The sequence below is a fragment of the Pongo abelii genome, chromosome 14 (assembly GCF_028885655.2).
Source record: "Pongo abelii isolate AG06213 chromosome 14, NHGRI_mPonAbe1-v2.0_pri, whole genome shotgun sequence".
Classification (NCBI taxonomy): domain Eukaryota; kingdom Metazoa; phylum Chordata; class Mammalia; order Primates; family Hominidae; genus Pongo; species Pongo abelii.
This window is the reverse complement of record NC_071999.2, coordinates 52,921,001-52,948,512: the sequence shown is the minus strand read 5'-3', so window position 1 is coordinate 52,948,512 and position 27,512 is coordinate 52,921,001. Positions and strand designations below refer to the sequence as shown.

Sequence of the window (27,512 nt, the reverse complement as noted above, 5' to 3'; positions counted from 1 at the left end):
TAAACATCCATCGATGATAGACTGGGTAAGAAAATGTGGTACATATACACCATGGAATACTCTGTAGCCATAAAAAAGGAATGAGATTATGTCCTTTGCAGGGATATGGATGGAGTTGGAAGCCATTATCCTCAGCAAACTAATGCAGGAGCAGAAAACCAAACACCGTGTGTTTTCACTTATAAGTGGGAACTGAATGATGAGAACACATGGACACAAGGTGGGGATCAACACACACTGGGGCCTGTCAGGGTGGGGGTGGAGGGAGGGAGAGCATCAGAAAGAATAGCTAGTGAATGTTGGGCTTAATACCTGGCTGATGGGATGATCTGTACAGCACACCACCGTGGCACATGTTTACCTATGTAACAAACCTACACATCCTGGACATGTACCCCTCAACGTAAAAGTTGAAGAAAAAAAAAAGAATAAGCAAAGCAAAACTAAAACAAAACAGAAAACAATTACTTTTATTACTGACTTGTTTTTAGGAGATGTATCATAGGTTCTACTGGTCTTTAGTACCTTTCACATCCTGATTCTGGAAGGTATCTTCTATGGGGTTGGCGTGCCAGAAAATGAATTCAAGTACCTACTCTCTGTGTGATACCTTTGTTAAATTAGATTTCTTAACATGTGCCTAGTGCCTGTTGGGTACTTTTGGTCTGAGTCAAGTCTATTTAATAAATCACATTTGCTACTATATTTTTCTGGTAAAACAACTGCAGTCTTCTGCAAATGAGTGGGACATTTTCCTGTGTCAATTTTTGACTTTACCTGAAATAGTTATAAAATGTGCTTAAGAATTCTAATTTTACTTCGTATGATTTTTTTTAAATACACATCTTTATTTTTTATTTTTATTTTTAATTTTTTTGAGAGTCTTGCTCTGTCGCCCAGGCTGGAGTGCAGTGGTGCCATCTCTGCTCACTGCAACCTCCGCCTCCCAAGTTCAAGTGATTCCCCTGCCTCAGCCTCCTGAGTAGCTGGGATTACAGGTGCATGCCATGATGCCCCGCTACAGATCTTTATTATATCATATGTCTGCTTTGTCATTTAAGCCTTTTACATTTAAGCCTATTTTAAGGCAAATTTTAAAAAATACCAACAAGAGAAGAATTTAGGTTAAGAAAGTGAAAAGTAGGGCTGGGCGTGGTGGCTGACACCTGTAATCCCAGCACTTTGGGAGGCTGAGGCAGGCGGATCATGGTCAGGAGATCAAGACCATCCTGGCTAACACGGTGAAACACCGTCTCTACTAAAAATACAAAAAAACAAAAAATTAGCCGGGCCTGGTGGTGGGGGGCGCCTGTAGTCCCAGCTACTCGGGAGGCTGAGGCAGGAGAATGGCGTGAACTCAGGAGGCAGAGCTTGCAGTGAGCCGAGATTGCACCACTGCACTCCAGCCTGGGTGACAGAGTGAGACTGTGTCAAAAAAAAAAAAAAAAAGTGAAAAGTAGAATTATTAATATATTTGAAATTTCAGCTACTTGCTTGAAATGAAATTGTTTTGAAAGTTTATTACTAAGATTTAAAAGTGAAGCCAAGTCGTTTGAACGTGAAATAGCTATTCATTCTACAGTGTTGAGTAAATGTGGAACTATAGTCATTGTTTAACGTTTACCCATGCAAGTTGGTTTCTTTCTAATTGGCTGTGGAATTAAGACAAATAGAGACTCCACTTTCTTCTATGTATTATTATTTCCTTTTTTTTTCTAACTTATAACCAATTGTTGACTTAATTTTTAGTTTAGTGAGAATTTAATATTAACTTTTCTCCTCAACTAGTGTTGCCTTTTCTGTGGCTTTTCATTTCTTTTACCAGTTGGTATAAAAAGAGAGTAAAACTAAAATGAAAATAGGCTGGGTGCGGTGGCTCACACCTGTAATCCCAGCACTTTGGGAGGCCAAGGCGGGCGGATCACAAGGTCAGTAGATCGAGACCATCCTGGCTAACATGGTGAAATCCTGTCTCTACTAAAAATACAAAAAATTAGCCAGGTGTGGCGGCAGGCGCCTGTAGTCCCAGCTACTCTGGAGGCTGAGGCAGGAGAATGGCGTGAACCTGGGAGGCGGAGCTTGCAGTGAGCCCAGATTGCACCACTGCACTCCAGCCTGGGCGACAGAGCGAGACTCCGTCTCAAAAAAAAAAAAGGAAAAGAAAACTAAACTAAAGTGTTAGAATATTTTGAAGATTTGTTGGTCTGTACCTCCCCTGTTGAATAAAATTATATTTTATGGTTATCTATAGATTTAATTTGTCTGTATTCTATTTCAGTGGCATGACTAAAACTGAAACGCCTTTTCTTCAATCAGAATTTTTTCCTGCTCTTTAGATCTTTGTAAAAGCTAATAATTATGAACGGCCTTGCTAGAGAGAAAATGAAGAATACCCTTTCATTTGAAATTTATAGAGGAACTGAAAATTAGACCATCATTTCAAACATTTCTCTTTACTTAGACTTGCTAATGTTCTCTTCTTTAGCCTCAGAAGGCTCTGAATTCTTTTATTTAAAAAAAATTTTTTTGATATTGAAAGGAGTTCTAATACCAAGTGCCCATAGTTTAGCCAAACTTCAGAGGCTAAAAGCATAGTCCTGTACATGATTGCCCTTACTTCAGACACCAGCGTCAATTTTGGTGGTCCCCAGGTTACCCTCATTTCTGACTAGCTAGCTACAAATTTGAGGGTTAATTCCTTAGAACGACTCACAGAGCTCAGGAAAATGTTAAACTTAGGATTACAGTTTTATTATAGCCAAAGGATATAAAAATCATAACCAGCCAACAAGGTCTGGGAGGGTTCCCAAACACGAAGTTTCCACTGTTCTCAGGAATGTTTTGTCTTGCTAGCATCTTAATGTGTGGCAGTATGCAGAATATTGCCAACTCAAAGCTCCCCAAGCTTTTGGTGTTCAGAGATTTTTTTTTTGATTGTCAAAAATATAACAAAAAATTTACCTTACCCATTTTGAGTATGCAGTATAATAGTGCATTCTCAGAAAGAAAGAAGGAAGGAAGGAAGGAGGGAGGGAGGAAGGAAGGAGAATGTTAATTTCTCTTTTGGTGAAAGGAACAGAGTAAAACAATTTGTGCACGTTTTGTGCAACATCTCCAGAACAGATCTCCAAATCTTTTTTTTCTTTTCTTTAATTTTTCCAGAACTTTTTTGTCTTGCAAAATTAAAACTATTCATTGAACAGCTCCCTTTTCCCTCTCCCCCTTCCCTTCAGCCCCTGGTAATCACATTCTACTTTGTGTTTCTACAAGTTTGAGTATTTTAGATACCTGAAGTAGTTGTCTTTTTGTGACTGGTTTATCTCAGCATAATGTCCTCAAGGTTTATTCATGATGTAGCGTATGACAAAGTTTCCTTATTTATGGCTGAGTACTATTCCATTTTATGTATATACGGCATTTTCTTTATCCATTCATCTTTTGATGGACATTCAGATTGCTTTCATCTCTTGGCTATTGTCAGTAATGCTACAGTGAACATAGATGTTCAAATATTTCTTTGAGATCCTGTTTTCATTTCTTTTGGATGTATACCTGGAAGTGGGATTACTGGATCATATGGTAATTCTATTTTTAATTTTTTTGAGAAGCTTCTATAATGTTTTCCATAGCAGCTGTACCATTTTATTTAATTAATTATTTTTTTGAGACAGAGTCTCGCTATGTCTCCCAGGCTGGAGTGCAGTAGTGCAGTCTTGGCTCACTGCAACCCCAGTCTCCCGGGATCAAGTGATTCTCCTCCCTCAGCCTCCTGAGTAGCTGGAATTACAGGCACCCACCACCACACCCTGCTAATTTTTAAATTTTTGTATTTTTTTGAGACAGAGTCTCGTTCTGTTGCCCAGGCTGGAGTGCAGTGGTGCGATCTCGGCTCACCACAACCTCCGCCTCCCGGGCTCAAGTGATTCTTCTGCCTCAGCCTTCTGAGTAGCTGGGACTACAGGCATGCACCACCATGCCCGGCTAGTTTTTGTATTTTTAGTAGAGATGGGGTTTTACTATGTTGGCCAGCTGGTCTTGAACTCCTGACTAAAGGTGTTCTGCCTGCTTTGGCCTCCCAAAGTGCTGGGAATACAGGCATGAGCCCACTGCGCCTAGCTGAGCTGTACCATTTTATATTCCAACTAACAGCAGACAAAGCTTCCAATTTTTCTGCATTCTCGCCAACATTCATTTTCTGTTTTTTTGGTAGTGGCCATCCTAAAGGGTGTGAGATTGTATTTCACTGTGGTTTTTATTTTCATTTCCCCCGTAATTAGTGATATTGAGTATCTTTTCATATGCTTACAGGCCATTTGCCGATCTGCTTTGGAGAAATGTCTATTTAAGTCCTTTGCCCATCTTTAAATTTTTTTGTTTGGGTTTTTTATTTTTTATTTTTTTGGTTATTGAGTTGTAGAAGATCTTACATATTCTGAATTTCAGCTGTTAACCAGATATATGAATTGCAAATATTTTCTCTCATTTTGTAGATTGCCTTTTTACTTTGTTGATTATTTCCTTTGCTGTGAAGTTTTTAAGTTTGATATAGTTCCATTTGTCAATTTTTGCTTTTTTTCTGCCTGTGCCTTTGGTATCATATTTAAGAAATCATTGCTAAATCCAATGTCATAAACTTTCTTCTCTCTGTTTTCTTCTATGAGTTTTATAGTTTCAGGTTTTATGTTTAGGTCTTTAATCTATTTTGAGTAAATTTTTGCATATAGTAGTATATGGTAAGGATCTAACTTCATTCTTTTGCATGTGGATATCCAATTTTTCCAGGACCGTTTGTTGAAGAGACTGTTCTTTTTGCCCTCTTGTGTAGCTTTCGCACCATTGTTGAAGATCATTTAATCATATACCTGAGGGATTATTTCTGGGTTTTCTGTTCTATTCCATTGGTCTATATGTCTATTTTTTTATGCATTATCATACTGTTTTGATAACTGTAACCTTGTAATATATTTTAAAAGAAGTGTGAGGCCTCTAGTTTCTTTTTTTTTCTCAAGATTGTTTTGACTGTTCTGGATCCTTTGAGATTATGTATGCATTTTAGTGTATTTTTCTATTTTTATAAAAAAAAGCCATTGGAATTTTGATAGAGATTACATTGAATCTGTAGATTGCTTAGGGTAGTATGCACAGTTTAACAATATTAAGTCTTCCAATCTGTGATCACAAGATGTCTTTCCATTTGTTTGTGTCTTTTTATTATTATTATTATTATTATTTTTTTTTTGAGATGGAGTCTCGCTCTGTCGCCCAGGCTGGGGTGCAGTGGCATGATCTCAGCTCACTGCAACCTCCACCTACTGGGTTCACACCATTCTCCTGCCTCAGACTCCCGAGTAGCTGGAACTACAGGCACCCGCCACCATGCCCAGCTAATTTTTGTATTTTTAGTGGAGATGGGGTTTCACCATGTTAGCCAGGATGGTCTCGATCACCTGACCTCGTGATCCGCCCGCCTCAGCCTCCCAAAGTGCTGGGATTACAGGTGTGAGCCACCGCGCCCTGCCTGTTTGTGTCTTCTTTAATTCCCTTCAGCAGTGTTTTGTAGTTTTCGGTTCATAAGTCTTATGCCTCCGCGATTAGGCTATCCTTAAGTATTTTATTCTTTTTGATTTTAACTGGAATTATTTCCATAATTTCCTTTTCACATTGTTCACTGTTACTGTGTTAAAATGCAACGTATTTTTGTTTGTTGATTTTGTCTTCTGCAACTTTGCTGAACTGATTTATTCTAAGAGTTTTGTGTGTGTGTGTGCAGAATCTTTAGGGATTTCTACATATGACAACATCTCATCTGCAAACATAGAATTTTACCTTTCCTTTTCTCTTTGGATGCTTTTTATTTTTCTTACCTGATTTCTGTGTCTAGGACATCTAGTGCTATGTTGAATAGAAGTGGGAAGAGTGGGCATCCTTGCTTTGTTTCTGATGTTAGAGGAAAAGCTTTCAGCTTCTCATTTTTGTGTATGATGTTGGCTGTAAGTTTTCTTTTTTATTTTTATTATTATTATACTCTAAGTTCTGGGATACATGTGCAGAATGTGCAGGTTTGTTACATAGGTATACACGTGCCATGGTGGTTTGCTGCACCCATCAACCTGTCATCTACATTAGGTATTTCTCCTAATGCTATCTCTGCCCTAGCCCCCCACCCCCCGACAGGCCCCGGTGTGTGATGTTCCACTCCCTGTGTCCATGTGTTCTCATTGTTCAACTGCCACTTATGATGAGAACATGCGGTGTTTAGTTTTCTGTTTTCTGTGTTAGCTTGCTGAGAATGATGGTTTCCAGCTTCATCCATGTCCCTGCAAAGGATATGAACTCATCCCTTTTATGGCTGCATAGTATTCCATGGTGTGTATATGCCACATTTTCTTTATCCCGTCTATCATTGATGGGCATTTGGGTTGATTCCAAGTCTTTGCTATTGTGAATCATGCCACAATAAACATACGTGTGCATGTGTTTTTATAGTAGAATGATTTATAATCTTTGGGTATATACTCAGTAATGGGATTGCTGGGTCAAATGGTATTTCTGGTTCTAGATCCTTGAGGAATCACCACACTGTCCTCCACAATGGTGGAACTAATTTACACTCCCACCAAAAGTGTAAAAGTATGCCTATTTCTCCACATTCTCTCCAGCATCTGTTGTTTCCTGACTTTTTAATGATCACCATTCTAACTGGCATGAGATGCTATCACATTGTGGTTTTGATTTGCATTTCTCTAATGACCAGTGATGATAAGCTTTTTTTCATATGTTTTTTGGCCGCATACATGTCTTCTTTTGAAAAGTGTCTGTTTTTCATATGTTTTTTGGCCACATAAATGTCTTCTTTTGAAAAGTGTCTGTTCATATCCTTCTCCCACTTTTTGATGGGGTTGTTTGTTTTTTTTCTTGTAAATTTGTTTAAGTTCCTTGTAGATTCTGGATATTAGCCCTTTGTCAGATGTATAGATTGCAAAAATTTTCTCCCATTCTGTAGGTTGCCTGTTCACTCTGCTGATAGTTTCTTTTGCTGTCCAGAAGCTCTTTAGTTTAATTAGATCCCATTTGTCAATTTTGTCTTTTGTTGCCATTGCTTTTGGTGTTTTAGTCATTAAGTCCTTGCCTATGCCTACGTCCTGAATGGTAATACCTTGGTTTTCTTCTAGGGTTTTTATGGTTTTAGGTCTTACATTTAAGTCTTTAATCCATCTTGAGTTAATTTTTGTATAAAGTGTTAGGAAGGAATCCAGTTTCAGCTTTCTGCATATGGCTAGCCAGTTTTCCCAACACCATTTATTAAATAGGGAATCCTTTCTTATTGCTTGTTTTTGTCAGGTTTGTCATAGATCAGATGGTTGTAGATGTGTGGCGTTATTTCTGAGGCCTCTGTTCTGTTCCACTGGTCTATATATCTGTTTTGGTACCAGTGCCATCCTGTTTTGTTTACTGTAGCCTTGTAGTATAGTTTGAAGTCAGGTAGCGTGATGCCTCCAGGTTTGTTCTGTTTGCTTAGGAGTGTCTTGGCTTTATGGGCTCTTTTTTGGTACCATATGAAATTTACAGTAGTTTTTTCTAATTCTGTGAAGAAAGTCATTGGTAGCTTGATGGGGATAGCATTGAATCTATAAATTACTTTGGGCAGTACGGCCATTTTCATGATATTGATTCTTCCTATCTATGAGCACGGAATATTCTTCCCTTTGTTTGTGTCCTTTCTTATTTTCTTGAGCAGTGGTTTGTAGTTCTCTTTGAAGAGGTCCTTCACATCTCTTGTAAGTTGTATTTCTAGGTATTTTATCCTCTTTGTAGCAATTGTGAATGGGAGTTCACTCATGATTTGGCTCTTGTTTGTCTATTATTTGTGTATAGGAATGCTTGTGATTTTTGCACATTGATTTTCAGTTTCTCATTATCGTGTATGATGTTGGCTATGAGTTTTCTTATATGGCCTTTATTATATTGAGGTTGTTTCCTTCAGTCTTTGTTGAGAATTTTTATCGTAAAAGGGTATTCAATTTTGTTAAATGCCTTTTATGTATCAATTGAGATTATTGTGGTTTTTGTCCTTCATTCTGTTAATAGGATGTATTACACTGAATTTCTGTATGTTGAACCATCCTTGTATTCTAGGAGTTAAGTCCCACTTGATCATGATGTAAAGTCCCTTTAATGTGTTGTTGAATTCAGTTTGCTAGTATTTTGTTGAGTTTTTTTTTCAAAATTATTTTTTCAGAGCTATTAGCTTGTAGTTTTCTTTTAATACCTTCTGATTTTGGTATCATGGTAATGCTGGCTTCATAGAGTGAGTATGGAAATTTTCCATCCTTTTCAATTTTTTAAAAAGAGCTTGGGAAAGATTGGTTCAGTTCTTTAAATGTTTGATAGAATTTTCCAGTGAAGCCATTTGGTCCTGGGCTTCCTGTTGCTCAGAAGTTTTTGATTACTGATTCAGTATCATTACTAGTTATAGAGCTGTTCATATTTTTTATTTCTTTATGATTTTGAAGATTGTTTCTAGCAAGTTATCAATGTCTTCTAGGTTATTCAATTTGTTGATACATAATTTTTCATAGCAGTCTCAGACTGTTTTTCTGTGACAGTTGTAATGTCTCCTTTCACTTCTGATTTTTGTTATTTCAGTCTTTTCTATCGTTTTATCGTTAAAGGGTTGTGAATTTTATTCACTTTTTCAATGAGCCAATTTGCAGTTTTGTTGATTTTTTTTTTTCTATTCCTTGTTTCTTTTATTTCTGCTCTATCTTTATGATTTTCTTCTTTTTGCCAACTTTGGGTTTAGTTATTCTTTTTCTAGTTTCTTGTGGTATTAATATAGGTTGAGCATCCCAAATCTGAAATTCTGAAATCCAAAATGCTATAAAATCCTAAGCTTTTTGAGCACTGACATGACACTTAAAGGAAATGCTCATTGGAGCATTTTGGAATTCAGATTTTTAGATTTGGGATGCTCCAATGGTAAGTATAATGCAAATATTTCAAAATTCAAAGAAATCCAAACAAAGTCTTCTGGTCCTAAGCATTTCAGATGAGGAGTACTCAACCTGTAAAAAAATCAGGAGCTGGGTGTGTTTTCTCAGTTGTGGCAAGCTGTGTCAACTTCTCTCTGGGATGTTACACATTTTCTGGTTCTGCCATGAGCCTGTGTACTCTCCTTTGTTCTCGATGCCCCACAGGCATCCAGAGTATGCTGGTTCTCCATCAGCACCCATGTCAGTTGAGACAGGAAACAGTCCCTTGGACAGCCCTCCAAGAAGCTGGAATGTTGAACATGTGTTCTACTCTTCTCTTTCTCTCCCAATGGAGAAGCTTCTTAATCCCAAACTATGTTAGTTTGGAGAGGTGGGGGGAAGGATGCTGATGTGGATGAAATGAAATGGCTTTTCTTACCAATTTCATTGCAGATGTTCTTGGCTTTGAGCTTACCTGGGGTACTGTGACTTCCTAATTGGTTACTGTCATTGTCATAAAAGGTTTTTGGATCATATATTGTTGCTAAAGTCAGTGTTTTTGTCAGGGAGCAAGGTCTTGGGCTTCCTATTTTGTCATCTTGCTGACCTTGGTGTCCAGAGTTTTCATTGGGGTTCTATGGTGTAGGCATTAAATGAAAATTTTTTTTTATTTTAAATTTTTGTAGAGACAGGTTCTTACTATGTTGCCCAGGCTGGTCTCGAACTCCCGGACTCAAGCAGTCCTCCTGCCTTGGCTTCCCAAAGTGCTAGGATTACAGATGTGAGCCACCACACCCAGCCTGGGTATCATTGATTGAATCATTGTGTGTGCAGTTGACTTAGCCCGTTTCTTCTATGCAGAGTGGGTTGATATAATTTGGCTGAAAGCCCCAAACCTCTAATCACATTATCAATCTTTTTTCTGGCATGGCCATTGCCCGCCTGAGGCATCTCCTTAGTGTAAACTGTCTAGGGGCCCACCGTGAGGCTCCTTGGTAGCATCAACTATCAGATGTGGTCGGAGGGTTTAGAAGTTACTTCCAAGACCCTGGGGACAAAAGTCATCCAAATTCCTTGTTACAAATATATACAGAAATCGAATACATGGTACAAAATCATTTTTTCCTAAATAAAAGTTTAACACTCTTAAAAAAGTGATAGATTCTTCTTCTTTTTAATTTTTGTTATTGCCCTATTTTAAGTATTTGAAGGACTGTTTCGTTCTCTAAACAGTAATGAATGCAATACTATTCCTTTAATTTATACCTTAAATGAGTATGTTACTAAAACACTAAATGCTAGGATAGAAAAGTGGAATTAGGCTGGGCGCGGTGGGTCACGCCTATAATCCCAGCACTTTGGGAGGCGAATCACCTAAGGTCAGGAGTTCGAGACCAGCTTGGCCAAGATGGTAAAACCCTGTCTCTACTAAAAATACAAAAATTAGCAGGGCATGGTGGTGCATGCCTGTAATCCCAACTACTTGGGAGGTTGAGACAGGAGAATCCCTTGAACCTGGGGGGCAGAGGTTGCAGTGAGCTGAGATCGCACCATTTCACTCCAGCCTGGGTGACAGAACGGCACTCCATATTAAAAAAAAAAAAAAAGAAAAAGAAAGAAAAGTGGAATTAGTCTTTTGATTAAAAAAAAGTTATCATGCCTGTTCTTTTTTCTGGATGTAATAGTATGTTCATTGTAAAAGAATTTTATTTGGAAAATAGTTGCATTTAAAATAACAAAAGTCTTTTAATGTTTTATTTCCCACTCTTTTATTGTTTCTGTCAATATGGAGCACATTGAAACGCACTTTATGTTAAAAAATAATACAATTGAGAAAACAACCTAGGGCTTTGTATCATTTTTTTCATACATAACACTACATGTAAACATACACTACATTACCCACTATAGATCAGTATTTTCCTGTCAGTAAATAATCTTTAAATACAGTTTTACTGTTTCTCTTTTTTTTATGTTAACATTATTTCTAGTTTAATGCATAAATTAGTAGTTCTATTAGATAATTTATGATTTTTTCTTGATTGATTTTCAAGGCCTTAAAGGTTAATAATTATTAGTATTGATACCTTACCTTCTCATATTGTTCATGACAATAGCCAGAGCTATTCTTTCAAACTAGTTAGCTTTCTCTTTTATTTATTTTATTTTACTTTTTTTTTGAGACAGGGTCTTGCTCTGTCCCCATGCTGGAGTGCCATGGTGTGATCACAGCTCACTGCAGCCTTGATCTCCCAGTCTCAAGCCATCGTCCCATTTCAGCCTGCTGTGTAGCTGGGACTAAAGGGGCATGCCACCATGCCTGCCTAATTTCTTTGTAGTTTTTGTAGAAATGGAGTCTTAACTATGTTGCCCAGGCTGGTCTTGACTCCTGAACTCCTGAACTCAAGCAGTCCTCCTGCCCTGGCCTCCCAAAGTGCTGTGATTACAGGTGTGAGCCACTGTGCCTGGCCAGCTTTCTTTTTTATTGTCTTGCAGTAGGGCTAGAGCTTAGACTTTCCCTTTTCTTAGGCTTTTTCTTTGAAATATCTGTTTTCAGGATTTTCTAGTGTTTATGCTTTAAGCAATACTTTTAATGTCCCCTCAGTTTTTATGAAAAATGCATAGGTTATATTTCACATATATATGTTTACATATTTGGTGTTAAGTTTTTTTTTCTTTTCTTTTTTTTTTAATTATACTTTAAGTTCTGGGATACATGTGCAGAAAGTGCAGGTTTGTTACATAGGTGTACATGTGCCATGGTGGTTTGCTGTACCCATCAACCTGTCATCTACATAAAGTATTTCTCCTAATGCTATCCCTCCCTTTGCCCCAACCCCGACAGGCCCTGGTATGTGATGTTCTGCTCCGTGTCCATGTGTTCTCATTGTTCATTTCCCACTTATGAGTGAGAACATGTGGTGTTTGGTTTTCTGTTCCTGTGTTAGTTTGTTGAGAATGATAGTTTCCAGCTTCATCCATGTCCCTGCAAAGGACATGAACACATTCTTTTTTTATGGCTGCATAGTATTCCATGGTATGTGTGCCACATTTTCTTTATCCAATGTGTCATTGATGGGCATTTGGGTTGGTTCCAAGTTGTTGCTATTGTGGTGTAAGTTTTTGTGTATATTTTAAATCTGTTTTCCTTGCAGGCAAGCCATTATTTTCTTCTTTTTTTACTTTTTTTTCCATTGCTTTAATTGAATATTTATAAGAGGGCACTATGCTGGAGATGTGAGGATAAATTCTCAAGAAAATTTTAAAATGTGGGTAGAGAGTAATAGATGCTTACATCTGATATTATGCACGGGTAGGTTTTAAAGTTTCATTGATGAGTCTAAAATAAATCTAGGGTTTTGGTTGTTTCCTTCCCTTGCCAGGGTCCTGTATTAATAGGAAGTTCACATGGTGGTGTCAACATTGAAGATGTTGCTGCTGAGACTCCTGAAGCAATAATTAAAGAACCTATTGATATTGAAGAAGGCATCAAAAAGGAACAAGCTCTCCACGTATGTTGTATTCCTGAAAAATTTCTAGCTTATGATTAGAGAATTATGATACTTAAAGATAACTGGACAACTGAAGTAATTGTCAAAATTTATTTAAACATTTTGAGTGTCGGGCAAGTTAATAGCTTGTTTGAAATAGCTCATTTTGGAATTATTTACAATTTTTTCATATCTCTATAAATATTTCAGTGTGGATTCTTTTAGAAAAGTCACTGGCCGGGCATGGTGGCTCACGCCTGTAATCCCAGCACTTTGGGAGGCCATGGTGGGCGGATCACAAGGTCAGGAGTTTGAGACCAGCCTGGCCAATATGGTGAAACCCCCGTCTCTACTAAAAATACAAAAAAAATTAGTCGGGCATGGTGGTGCATGCCTGTAGTCCCAGCTACTTGGGAGGCTGAGGCAGAAGAATCGCTTGAACCCAGGAGGCGGAGGTTGCAGTGAGCCGAGATTGTGCCACTGCACTCCAGCCTGGGCAACAGAAAAAAAAAAAAAAAAAAAAAAGAGTCACTATACCATTACCCTATCTGGTAAAATTAACAATAATTTCTTTTCTTTTCTTTCTTTTTTTTTAAGACGGAGTCTTGCTCCATCGCCCAGGCCAGAGTGTAGTGGTGCCATCTTGGCTCACCACAACCTCCGCCTCCCAGGATCAAGCAATTCTCCTGTTTCAGCCTCCCAAGTAGCTGGGACTACAGGCACCTGCCACCATGCCTGCCTAATTTTTTTGTTTTTAGTACAGATGGGGTTTCACCTTGTTGGTCAGGTTGGTCTCAAACTCCTGACCTCAGGTGATCCACCCGCCTCAGCCTCCCAAAGTGCTGGGATTATAGGCGTGAGCCAGCACGCCCAGCCAACAATAATTTCTTAGTATCATCACTTAGTCATTCAAATTTCTCTAGTTGTTTCAAATCAATTTTTCATCTACAGTTTGTTTGACTCAGGATCCAAATAAGGTCCTTCATTGTTATTTTATTTATTTTCTTTGAGATGGAGTCTTGCTCTGTTACCTAGGCTGGAGTGCAGTGTCGCCACCTTGGCTCACCGCAACCTCTGCCTTCTGGGTTCAAGCTATTCTCCTGCCTCAGCCTACTGACTAGCTGGGACTACAGGCACGCGTCACCATGCCCGGCTAATTTTTGTATTTTGTTTTAGTAGAGATGGGGTTTTGCTATGTTGGCCATGCTGGTCTTGAACTCCTGACATTAGGTGATCCGCCCTCATCGGCCTCCCAAAGTGCTAGGATTACAGCGTGAGCCACCGCGTCCAGTCCCTTCATTGCTGTTGACTGATAAGTCTCACAGGTCTTTTATAACTTATAGGTTTCTCTTTTCTGCTGTCATCTTTTTTCTTTCAGTTTAGTTGTTGAAGAAACTGAGGTGATTATTATTCATTGTTTTTCGTAGTCTGGATTTTATATCTCCATGGTTTAAGTGGTTAAACATTTAAAATATTCCTGTGTCCCCTTTATTTTCTGTAAATTGTATAGAATGGATGGGACACTGTCTTATATATCTCCATAATAGAGCTGTGGTTTATGAATGATTTTAAGAATTTGATAAATGCTGTGGTCCTTCTTTCAATTCTTTCAATTTGTATATGTTCACAATAAAATTTTGCCTAGTTTTACTGGTTTTCTCTGTTGTCCTTGTGTGCTGCTTCCCTCCATTCTTCCCCCCACTAAAAAAAAAGCCCCCATTGAGTTTAATATTAAGGCCTTGTGAGAGTTGCTTGGTAATATTTGTAATGCTGCTATTGAATTAAATTGTTTGCTTTGGATATAAAAATAAGTGACTCATCTTTTCATTTGTTTGTTTTTGAGATGGAGATTCTTGCTCTGTCGCCCAGGGCGGAGTGTGCAGTGGCGCAGTCTTGGCTCGCTGCAATGTCCGCCTCCTGGGTTCAAGCAATCCTCCCACCTCAGCCTCCCAAGTAGCTAGGATTACAGGCATGCACCGCCATGCCCAGCTAACTTTTTTTTTGTATTTTTAGTAGAGACACGGTTTCACCATATTGGCAGGCTGCTCCAGAACTCCTGACCTCAAGTAATCTGCCTGCCTGGGCCTCCCAAAGTGCTGGGATTACAGGTGTGAGCTGCTGCGCCTGGTCTAATGACTCATCTTAAAAGAAGAATTCGAATATTGGACTTTGAAGTTAAACATTTCTTTTTTTTATTATTTATTTTTATTTTTTATTGTTTTTGAGACGGAGTCTCACTCTGTCGCCCAGGCTGGAGTGCAGTGGCGCGATCCTGGCTCACTGCAAGCTCTGCCTCCCAGGTTCACACCATTCTCCTTAAACATTTCTTAATGAGAAAACTATGTCAGAATAAGTTTATGGTATTGAAGTACAGCAAGTGCAAGAATTATTATTTTTTTTTGAGACAGAGTCTTGCTCTGTTGCCCAGACTGGAGTGCAGTGGCATGATCTTGGCTCACTGAAACCTCTGCCTCCTGGGTTCAAGCAATTCCCCTGCCTCAGCTTCCCAGGTAGCTGGGATTACAGGCGCCCGCCACCATGACCAGCTAATTTTTGTATTTTTAGTAGAGATGGGGTTTCACCATATTGGCCAGGCTGGTCTCGAACTCCTAACTTCATGATCTGCCCACCTCGGGCTTCCAAAATGCTGGGATTACAGGCGTGAGTCACCGTGCCCAGCCAAGGGCAAGAATTTTGACCGGCACAAAGTTTTAAGGAGATAGAGAAATGTTTCTGATGGAGAGTAAAGCAAATTAATTTTGGCAAATGAATGATATAAATGTTTAAAAGGCACGGATTTGATTTATTAGGTAGTTACGTGAAGATGATGACTGGAGAGTGAAATTTAGATGAGGAAGAAAATACTTGATTTACAAGAATGCATGGAGGAATAATCTAAGATTATAGCATTTTGCATGATGGTGAGTGGAAACAGAGCCTAGCATTAGAAAATTGATGTCATAATGGATTGATCAGAATTACTTTGTAGTTTTCAAATGTTTAAGCCTAAACATTTGGTTTTAGTTTTTGTTTTTTTAGGTGAGTTGTGACAGCGAAAAACTTTCATAATAAAATGGTACTTTCATATTATTCTTTATTTGAAATAGGTCAAAACAAAAGATTACATTCCTTAGTGCTTTTTTTTTTTTTGGGAGACAGAGTCTCACTCTGTCGCCCAGGCAGGAGTGCAGTGGTGTGATCTCGGCTCACGGCAACCTCCACCTCCTGAGTTCAAGCAATTTTTGTGTCTCAGCCTCTCGAGTAGCTGGGATTACAGGCATGTGTCACAACACCTGGCTAATTTTTGTATTTTTAGTAGAGACAGTGTTTCACCATGTTGCCCAGGCTGGTCTTAAACTCCTGGCTTCAAGTCATCCACCCTCTTTGTCCTCCCAAAGTGCTGGTATTACAGACATGAGCCACTGCGCCCAGGCTACATTGTTTAGCTTGATCATTCACTTTACTTATTGGCATTTGACTCTTTGCAAATAACTTCTTCATCTTCAAAGAATTTAAGATTTTTTGTTATTGAAAATCAAAAGAATGTGTTACAACTTTAGATAACAACTGAAAAAGAGGAAAGAATTCTCTATAGTGTTCCTGAGCAGTGGCAGCACTGTTAGAATAAACATATAGACATGTATCCTCTGTACCAGTGGTTCAGAATTGCTTATGGAACTTGAAACATGATAGATGCTTGATCCAGTATATAACTTGTCAACCAGAACTTCTGAGTTGGGACCTTGATATTGTATTGTTTAAAAGCTCTGTGGGTATCTCTATTTGGGAATCCCTCAAGACTAAACTCTTTTATTATATTATAAAGTTAAACATCTTTATCTTTTGGGCCTAGCACAGTGCCTGGAATGTGTTAGGTGCTTGGTACATTTTTGAATGAATGAGATAACACTCATTTGACTGTATAACATGTATTCTTATTGCTTGGTAGACACTTTATAAATTACACAAAAGGTAAAATAGGGTCTTCTAATATTTTGGCTTTTCTTTGGATCATAAGGGTTGTCAGTCCACATTTTATATTTTTAGTAGAGACGAGGTTTCACTGTGGTGGCCAGGCTGGTCCATAACTCCTGGCCTCAAGTGATCCGGCCCCCTCAGCCTTTGAAATTGCAGGCATTACAGGTGTGAGCCACTGTGCCTGGGTCACATTTTATATATAGTTTTAATAAAATATAAACCTCTTCTTTCAGCTTAGGTTGGCAGTAAAGCTTAGGCAGTATGGACACTATGGAACTGGAATATAGGCCAATGAATGGCAAGTTACTTGATCTCTCTGAATCTCTTTCTTATCTATAAAATGGGCATAATATCTACCTTTTGAAGATTTTGAATAAAAAGTTTTGTTTAAGCATTTAGTAATGGTAGCTGCTATTTCAGTAATTAATGTTTGACTATAAATGACTCATGTTTATCATTTAAGTGATAAACTACAGGCTTTTTATTTATAGTAATGTTGATTAGACATATGCAAACTACCTATAATAAAAAGACATGTTGATTTCAGCTTGCACAGAAGATGGGATTTCCACCTACTATTGTGGAATCAGCAGCAGAAAACATGGTCAAGCTTTACAGCCTTTTTCTGAAATACGATGCAACCATGATAGAAATAAATCCAATGGTGGAAGATTCAGATGGAGCTGGTAAAGTATCTTCTTTTGTCTAACATGATTATGCATTTATTTCTCTAATATGCTTCCCTAAGGAAGTTAAACTCATGGAAGTTAAAGAAGTTAAACTTCTACCTATGTAGAAGCTTTTTAAAAAAAACTAACAGAATGAATATGAACAAATATTAAACCCATTAAAACAAAACACACTATTCAACCCATTAAAACAAACAAAAAATAAAACGAACACCTTATAGAGACGTGCACAGAGGGGTTGGAACTGCACTGTCCAATACAGTGACTATCAGCCAGTTATTAAAATTAATTAAAAATTAATTAAAGTTACATAAGATTTAAAAATTTATTTACTTAGTTGCACTAGTCATGGTTCAAATACTCAACAGCCAAATGTGGTTACCATATTAAGAGAGCACACACACAGAACATTCCCATCATTGCAGAAGGTTTTATTGGGCAGTGCTGGGTTAGTGTATGCAGTGTGGTGGTGATTGAACTGTAATTTTATGGAATTAGCTATCTGGATATATAGATTGCATACTATATACATTTTGCATCTTTCTTTATTCACTTAATAACATATCCTGGGGAACTCTTTATGTATATGGGGTCTTTATATATTAGGGATGTCAATCTTTTTTCTGACATTTGGCGTGAATCTTTCTCTGAGATTGTCCTTTATTGTTTAATGTTATTTGATTTTTGGGGGAAATATTTTTGTTTTTGCATGTACTCAAATCTCATTACTTTTTTTTTTTTTTTTTTTTGGAGACTGAGTCTTGCTTTGCTTTTTCCCCCACACTGGAGTGCAATGGCGTGATCTGGGTTCACTGCCATCTCCACCTCTTGGGTTCAGGTAATTCTTCTGCCTCAGCCTCCCAAGTAGCTTGGACTACAGGCATGCACCACCGCGCCTGGATAATTTTTTTGTGTTTTTAGTAGAGATGAGGTTTCACCATGTTGGCCACGCAGGTCTTGACCTCCTGACGTTGGGTAACCTGCCTTCCCCTGCCTCCCAAAGTGCTGGGATTACAGGCGTGAGTCACTGCGCCCAGCCGAGTTCCATTACTTTTATGCTGAGAGATTTTTTTATTCTCCATCTTAAGATCAGTAAATATTCATCCTCAATGTGCTCTGTTTTTTGTTTTGGGTCAGTTTAGTCAGTTCTATTTTTTAAATTGTTTCATTTTTTAAGTCTTTAATCAATTAATATTTTACTTTAGCTTTACTTTTAGTTTTTTAGAGTATCTTATTCTACTTTTAGTAATGCTAAAGTAAAGGTTCTGCAGTGAGAACTTTATTTTCTTTTTTAAAACTTTCTAGTAAAACTAAAGTTAGAGTAAATTGCCTTCACTAGGTGTTCCTTATGCCCCCCGCCCCCTCCCTTTTTTTAAATTTAATGGACTACCCAACATTTAGAAAAACACTTTTTTAATCCAAATACTGATTAAAAAAACCTTAATACTGAGTCACAAATTAAAAAGTTTCAGCAGATATCCAAGAATTCATAACACAGATAATGATCTGTAAACACAAAGCAATAACATTGGAAATTAATATAAAATATTACATTTTTAAATTTTTTGAGACACAGTCTTGCTTTGTTGCCCAGGCTGGAGTACGCTGACAGAATCACAGCTCACTGCAGCCTTAAACTTCTGGGTTCAAGCGATCCTCCCTCTTCAGCCTCTTGAGTAGCTGGGACTACAGGCCCATGCCACCACCATGCCTGGCTAATTCTTTTTAAAATTTTTTGTAGAGACGGGCCCTCAATATGTTGCCTAGGCTCATCCAGCTCGTGTACTCAAGCCATCCTCTTACCTCAGCTCCTGAAGTGTTGGGATTAAAGGCGTGAGCCATCACACCCAGCCTATTTTTTTTTTTATTTAAAGAAAATGCTTTAAAATAATTTATGAATTAATGAAGAAATAGTAATGGAAATGAGAAAATATTTCAAACTGAACAACTGCAAGGAATGTAGGAATTGTGAGGAATACTCATTATCAAAGGGGTCAGTTTCTTAATATTTAGGTTGGTGCAAAAGTAATTGCAGTTTTTGCCTTTTTTTTTTTTTAAACGGCAATTACTTCTGCACCAGCCTATATAACTTAAATGTAATTATCTAAGGATTAACTAAAAACTGTCCAAGAACCATCCAAGAGTGGATCCTTATGCAATTTATATGGAAAGTAAAAGGATAAGAATTGCCAATTTTTTTCCTATTCAACAGCATTAATTTAATTTAATGGGTGATGTTTTGCTGAACTAAATCATTCCTTACTGTGAATATGGTACCATGTGTGCTTTTTTCCCCCTTACTTTTAAATTTTGATACAGAAATAAATAGTATAAGGAACTCCCAGATACACTTTACTCAACATTGCCAGTTGTTTACATTTCACCCTGTGTTTTATTCTCTTTCTGCTCTCTTTCTGTCTGTGTACACATGCATTTGTGTGTATAAAAATATAAATATATTTGGAACCATTAAGAATAAGTTGGAGACATTGTTCTTCTAGTGTCTAAAAACAAGAATATTCTTTTCTTTTTTGAGACAGTCTTGCTCTGTCGCCCAGGCTGGAGTGCAGTGGTGCAATCTCGGCTGACTGCAAGCTCCGCCTCCTGGGTTCTCACCATTGTTCTGCCTCAGCTTGCCGTGTAGCTGGGACTACAGGTGCTCACCACCGTGTCCGGCTAATTGTTTGTATTTTTAGTAGAGATGGGGTTTCACCATGTTAGCCAGGATGGTCTTGATCTCCTGACTTCGTGATCTGCCTGCCTCAGCCTCTGAAAGTCCTGGGATTACAGGTGCAAGCCAAGAACATTCTCTTATATAACCTGACTACATTTATTAAAACCAAGAAATTTAATACTGAGAAAATATTATCTAATTCATAATACATATTCAAATGTAGCCAGCTGTCCTACTGATGTCCTTTATACTATTTTCCCCCAGGACCACCAGGATCACACATTGAATTGAGTTGTCACATCCATTTGACCTGGAACAGATCAGGAAGTTTATTTCTTGATCTTATTTTTTGTTGTTCCTGTTTTTGTTTTTGTTTTTTTTTTTTTTTAAAAGAAGGGGTCATTTACTTCATAGAATGCCCTTCAGTTTGTGTTTCTCTGTTTGATGTTCCTCATGGTGTTTTTTTCCTTCATAGTGCATGATGTCAGGAGGTACATTATGTTGGTTTGTTCCAGTATTGATAATGTTAACTTGGCTCACTTGTTTAAGATAGTTTCCAGAAGGTTTTTTCATTATAGAGTCATTATTTTTTCCCGTTGTAATTACCATGAAATTTGTGGGAAAATATTATATTCCTTGTCAAACTTTTACCCATTAGTTTTGGCATCTGCTGGTGATTTTCTAACTACATCATTCCCTCTATATTTACTAGTTGGCTTTGTATTATACAGAAGAGCTTTCTCTTCTGCTCCATCATTTGTATCAGGATGGACTCATCCATTCTTTAATCAATGAGTTATCCATTTTAATCCTTATTTTGTTACGCAGACTATCCCAGATTTGGCCAGCAGAGGCCACTTTCAGGCTTGCTCCTGTGGCCTCTTTTTTTTTTTTTAAATAAATGAAAAATTATAAATAAAGTTATAATTTAACTTACAATATTGAAACAAATACAGACTTTCAGGAAGTTGTTAAATTAATAGTCTTGTATGCCCTTCACCCAATGATGACTTTTTTTTTTGAGACAGAGTTTTGCTCTGTCACCCAGGCTGGAGTGCAGTGGCACGATCTCAGCTCACTGCAAGCTCCGCCTCCCTGGTTCACGCCATTCTCCTGCCTCAGCCTCCCAAGCAGCTGGGACTACAGGCGCCCGCCACCACACCCGGCTAATTTTTTTTATTTTTAGTAGAGACGGGGTTTCACCGTGTTAGCCAGGATGGTCTCGATCTCCTGACCTTGTGATCCGCCCGCCTCAGCCTCCCAAAGTGCTGGGATTACAGGCTTGAGCCACCGCGCCCGGTCTAATGATGACATCTTATTTAGCTGTATATACCCAAACAGTTAGTTGACATTGGTTCATTACTGTTAGCTAGACTAAATATTTTACTTAGTTTTCACCATTTTTTTTAACATTTTAAACCTACAGTTATTTGTGTGTATATGTATAATTTTATTTAATTTAGTCCATACATAGATTTGAGTAGCCACTACCACAATCAAGATACAGACTGTTCCATCAGCACAGGAGACCTCTTTGCATTCACATCCTCTACGTGTGCCCTAGAAATCACTAGGCTATTCTTCATCCTCTATAGTTTTTTTTTTATTTTGAGAATGTTATAAAAATGCAATCATATAATATATAACCTTTAAGGTTGACCTTTTTACTATACATAATGCCTTTGAGGTCTATCCAGGTTGTTGCATCTACCAATAGTTTCTTTTTCATTGCTGAGTAGCATTCCACTGTATAGAAGTACCTGATTTCATTCACCCATTTACACTTTGAAGGACATTTGGGTTATTTCCAGTAGTTTGCTATTACCAACAAGCTGCTACAAACGTTTGCAAGGTTTGTGTGACTGTAAGTCCTCCCTTTGTCCTTTTGATATGTCCATATTATTATTTGAGCAAGCTTTATATTTTGTGCAACAAGATATTCCAGGATTATCTTCTGTTTTCCTTGTCACAGTTTGGCAAGCCACCTTTTCTCCAAAGGACTCTGGCTTTTTTTTTTGTGGAAAACGATATTTATTAATAGGTACCAAGATAGACATACTACTTAATGCATATTGCTAATATTGTGTCACTGCTTCTAGGCCTTTTCAACAAACAGAACCAAGAAGTATGTGTGTGTGTATGTGTATGTATATGTTTGTACACATACATAAAAACACACCTATGTTTATGTCTGTTTTTTTTTGTTTGTTTGTTTTGGGACAGAGTCTCGTTCTGTTGCCTAGGCTGGAGTGCAGTGGCGTGATCTCAGCTCACTGCAACCTCTGCCTCCCGGGTTCAGGGGATTCTCCTGTCTCAGCCCCCGAGTAGCTGGGATTACAGGCATGTGCCACCATGCCTGGCTACTTTTTTGTATTTTTAGTAGAGATGGTGTTTCTCCATGTTAGCCAGGCTGGTCTCAAACTCTTGACCTCAGGTGATCCGCCCGCTTCAGCCTCCCAAAGTGCTGGGATTATAGGCGTGAGCCACTGCGCCCGGCCTTCTGTGTTTTTAAAAATCTCCAAATTTATACTGATAACTCTAATTCCACTTGAGTTCTTCAAGGTTCATTCTAGTTTTACCACTTTCTATGTTTATAATTTTCTTATTCAACATTTACATAAATGGCTTTTATTAGCTTCAATATAGTTACTCATTTTGTTACCAAAACACCAGGGGTTTGGTCTAGGTCCTGCTGCACAGAAAGCTAGTCACTGAGAAGTATTGCCAAAGAAGAAGGGTTTAATTGGGTGCTGCAGCTGAGGAGATAGGATCTCAGTCTCAAATCTATCTCCCTGACTGACAAACCAGGGGTTTATATGGCAGGGAAGAAACGTAACAATGTGTAAGAAAACAAGAACTAGGGAGGGGCAAGGAAGCAGTCATGATGAATAAGTGATAAGAGTCTCATTGTCTGGATGTGGCGATCTGGTGAGTTGCAGTTCTTCGATACATTTTTTTGAGAGGTCCCAAGGTCCCTTCCTGAGGAAAAACTCATAAGTTTTAAGCTTTAAGACCAGAAAGGTCCATTTCTGTGTTTATCCAGAAGAACAGTCTATGGGACTGTTGGGTCAGTTTCAGTCTTCCCTTTCTATTTATCAGTTCCTCAATCATGAGGAATCCAGTCATTGGTCTTTCTGGCTGCTTCATGCTGAGGAAGGGTGTCATAGGCAGCTCCATACCATAGGTGACCATGTAGCCACCCAGGAATCAAAGGTTCACCTAATAGAGTTTCTTCTGACACATAATATTTCTCTCTCTGGCGTACCACTTCCACCAAAGACAAATCACAGCAGGATCTACCTGCAAAATAAGCTTCTACCAATCTACCTGCAAAATAATCTTCAGTCCCATATACTTGGCCTGATTACCCACACACAGTGTGACAAGAATCATTGCCCATAGATTCTTCCAAATTGGCTTTGCTGGAACATTTCACAAGGTCATTTGAGTCAAAGTCCTAGGAAAATAGCCAGTTCCTCCGGCTGTGTCCCATTACAAAAGAAAACAGGTTTTTATTAAATGTATGCAAACAAACACATTTTCCATGAATTAAGAATATTCACAGTTTCCAAATTCTGGAGAAATTAGGCAGAGAGAGAAATATGCCTCAAATTCTACTTATAAAAGTATCCTCTACTCAATACACTTAAAGTATATATCAAGGCTATATATAGCTCAAAAGGAACATATTCTCCAGACTCTGAAAAACAAAAAACAAACAAAAGAATCATCAATATTTCAAACAAAAAAAGCCATAAAAATTATTTCAGTCTTCATTATTTCAGTCCATGCAATGAACTCCTGCTCTGCTTCATATTGGGTTAGCAATCTTTATAAACACATCAGCTCTTTAATTAGAGTCCTGGAAGGTCTCTCTAATCCAGGGGCACAAACTCCAAAGTTTTTAGAAACCTGCATTAAAGGGTCCTTTTCATGAACTCCTCCAAAGAAGCAAGCCCTGGGCCATACATAGGTGATTATAAGTCACTTTTTGAGGAGATTCAAAGCAGTATATCAATTGTGGATGTCGAAAGTCATAAGACAGTCATAAAGACAGTTGATAAGGATATTTGGTTACTTGTGTGGCATACAACAATTTAACATAATCATAATTACTACTGACAACATATATTAAGACACATCAGAATTTCAGGAATGTCATGCAATCCTGGAATGCATATTAACAACATATCTATATAAATATAACCCAAAGACAGTTAAATACTACCTCACATTTGATAATGCTTCCTGTATAATTCTAACATAACAAGCCTAATAAGCCTAATATATCTCTCTTGGATGTCAGGGAACCTAATATCCAAAAAAAATAGTTTGAGGTCAAAAAGACTGAATTTAGATCTTGAAATTTTGCTTATAGAAAGTTTGCCAAATATCAAAGTTTTAAGACACTTGTTATCACAAAATAGAATCACAAAGTCACTGTAAAATGTCATTCATTTAGCCAAAATTATACAAAAACATTTACTCTTTGATAGAGAGGAGACTCATTTTCCTAAGCAATAAGATGTAATAAAGATAGCATGCCAACTAAACCTGTCTGGCCCCTTCCCCTCCATTTTCTCCCTGCAACTTACTCAGAAGGTAAACAAAATCTTTTATCTCTTAATATTACACAAACATTTTGTTCAAAAGCAAAAACCAAAATTTTCCTTTATATGATATATTATTAAAGTTAATAAAACTGTATAAACAAATCTAATTTTAATCAGTTTGACCATAAGGTAAGATTTCCATAAACTTTTAATTTATGGTCCCAATTTTCTTTTTAAAGAGCATATCAGTGCTCCAAGAAAACCATGTTCTTCTAACACATAGACCCAGATGCTGGCCTTGCATCAGTGTGCTTTTGGTATTAATGTTTAATTTATAGAAAACTTCTGATCTTATCCCTCAAAATCAGCCTTTACAATCTTACATGGCTACCTCTTCCGCAGTGATCCCTGGGCCTAGAGGGACTGAATCGTTTTAACTTCTGGCCCTGTGTCTTATAAAAGCAGTTCATTATGAGTATTAATCTTCAAACCAGTGCAACACCTGCACATATTCTGTTTACAAATACACATGAAAGCCCATCATTGATAAATGTCTTGGGATCAAAAGTCACTAGAAAGTCTCTTTTTTTTTTTTTACTACTAAATTCAAATGAATATCACTTAATTTTAATAATGGTCAACACAACTAAATTAGTTTGAGGAGAAATCCTAATCAATATAATTTCCTTAATGACAGGGCCAGTCTTTTCTGAACATTAGAACTTTGTACTCACATCACAGTTTTTCTTCATTAAATTATTGATTGAATTGAATTATCTTGGATATAAACATTTAAACATTTTTATTCTCACCTACTTTTTCCAAATAACAGAATATATAATGTACTGTTCAGAACTTGTCTTTTATTATTATTTGTGTGTGTGTGCCAGAAACCTTAAAGCTGTTGTAGTTCTTTAGATCATTAGAGGTAAGCAAAATCCACCAAATTTTAAATGGCTGGTGTCCTCTATCTTAAAGGCTTGACCAAAGTAGCTTAGGAACTTTAGATAAATAGGGCAAATTGTAGAACCAAATAAAAGCTTTCCATTAGAAACTTAAAAAGTTATGGTTTTATATATATGCATACACAAGCAAAACCCACAGGAGAACAACAGCAAACAAATGAAAATTAGAAGCAAAAACAAACAGGAAACCCAGCCCTCAATCTTTCCCCTACTCAGTCTACCCTGGAGGCTACAGTGTTACCCAGAACCTCCCAAAAAACCACATGATGAATATTTTATTCCTGGTACACAATTCAATAACCTTAAGTCCACCAATATCACCATACATCCTGTGCAATAAAGAAATTCACTCTAGGCCCATGACCAGTAAATACTCCAGTGCCAGCAGTATCCATGCAAAACAACTAACATAGTGTGAAGCAATGCAAGCATGTATGTGAAATATGAGTCCATACTAGATCTGGCTTCATGCTTAACTATTAAGAATTGCTAAATTGCTGATGCATTTCTTTACAATGTTTCTTATTTTACCTTCATCAAGACTAAGAGCTTTAACTATGAAATGTTAATTAGCCAAATTTCTCTCTTTCTCAGGTTTTAAAGAATCTATTATCTAAACTCTTCTGTGTTCTGTTTTCTCTTTTTGTGCATGAAGACAGACACACTGGAAAACCAGAAAAGCTACATATGACTTACACAGACCATCCATGACATGCCTGGGCTTTCCAATCAGTCCCAGATTTTTTTCCTCTTCCTCCTCCTCCTCCTCCTCCTTCTCCTGGGCTTTCCGATCAGTCCCAGATCATCATCATCATCATCCTCCTCCTCCTCCCCTTCCTCCTCCTCCCCTCCCCCTCTCTTCCTCCTTCTCCCTACTCCTTCTCCCTCTCCCTTCTTCTTTCTTATTTCTTTAAATAACATCATTTTACTCCAGGACAGCAATTTACCATACAAGATCCTTTCACGTACAAAATTATTATCTTTTCTTTATAACCTTCCTTACCAAAAATACATGATCATCATATACATAATTTTTTTCACACCTTTCTCCCCCACTTGTTTCCTTACTACCTTGTTTCATAAAAAACGTTTTCAAGCCCATAATTTGAATTAACTTTTAGATAACTTCTGAATTAAACAAAATTATTATTTTTCTCATAACATTTTTTTGGGCACATTTTTAAAACAGAATTATATATTATTTCTTATCCTTAGTAACCTTAAATGTTAGTGAAACCCTAGAAAGCAATCCTGAACTATATTAGCATTTTATAGATGAGAACAGTTCCACAATTTTTAGAAACATATTTCCCTATATCACAACCCTTTCTTAACTGGAAATGACCCAGATATCCAATGAGCATCAAAAATAATTTCAAAATTTTAAATTACACAAGAAGTTTACCTAAAACATTTATCCCAATTACAAGTATTCAGTTCTTTCATTTTTAAGTTTATCGAGATTACTTCTGAAAACATATATTAGATGCCATCATTTAAAGTTATTTCCTTATTAACCATTTTATAATCTATGAATATCAGTCATTCACTGAAATAAGAACTTTAAAGTTAACTACATAGGCATTTTCACCAATAACTTTTCATTAAACCAATAACTTAATTAGTCTTATCAAAAAATTTGCACAAAGATCATTTTGTTTTGGCTGGGTTTATAGTTTTATAACCTTCTATGCCAAACCCTGACACCTCAAAATATCTACCAGAGACAAATATAAAATCTAGGCAAAAATGTATGCTGACAATTCTGAAGACATTGCTATTTTCATTTTACTAACAATTTTAAAGCTAGTTTGTTTAGTAAAGATTTACTTAACTCACATGAACTTAAAAATTGCTTGGACTTAATTTATGAGTGCTCTTTTACTTATAAGCCAATTTGGTAGACACAACATATAACAATAAGTGTACATACAGATAAACACATCTAGACATGTATGTATACACGCACACAAATGAAAATCCAGTAGTGTTTACCTTGGAACTCTAGCCATGAGATAGCAATACAAACTCACTGATTTTACATGGTTACATTTTGTTTACTCCAATAGGTAATCCACTGAAAGCTGTGAACCAAAACTTTGGGTAAAGCAGTTTTCATGGCAGTTTGATTTTTTAAAGGCCAAACCTCCCCAGACTCCAAAGAACACTGGGGCCAAACATCAGCAAAGG

The 27,512-nt window shown here is 37.4% G+C and overlaps 1 protein-coding gene and 1 long non-coding RNA gene across 9 annotated transcripts in view; one reads left to right on the top strand and one right to left on the bottom strand.

Annotated features, from left to right (window-relative positions):
* Positions 1-27,512, top strand: part of SUCLA2 (succinate-CoA ligase ADP-forming subunit beta) — a 154,865-nt gene that overhangs the window by 51,106 nt on the left and 76,247 nt on the right. For all 8 annotated transcript variants that reach the window (XR_010136636.1, XR_010136637.1, XM_063714634.1 and 5 more), the window contains 2 exon segments: positions 12,356-12,484; positions 16,989-17,127. Coding sequence is in view for 6 of the 8 variants with exons in the window: in XM_063714634.1 (XP_063570704.1) it covers positions 12,356-12,484; positions 16,989-17,127 (268 nt within the window). In the remaining 2 variants the exon portion in view is untranslated.
* LOC129049527 (uncharacterized) overlaps positions 1-27,512 on the bottom strand; it is a 52,350-nt gene that overhangs the window by 12,670 nt on the left and 12,168 nt on the right. The gene's annotated exons all lie outside the window — the stretch shown is intronic.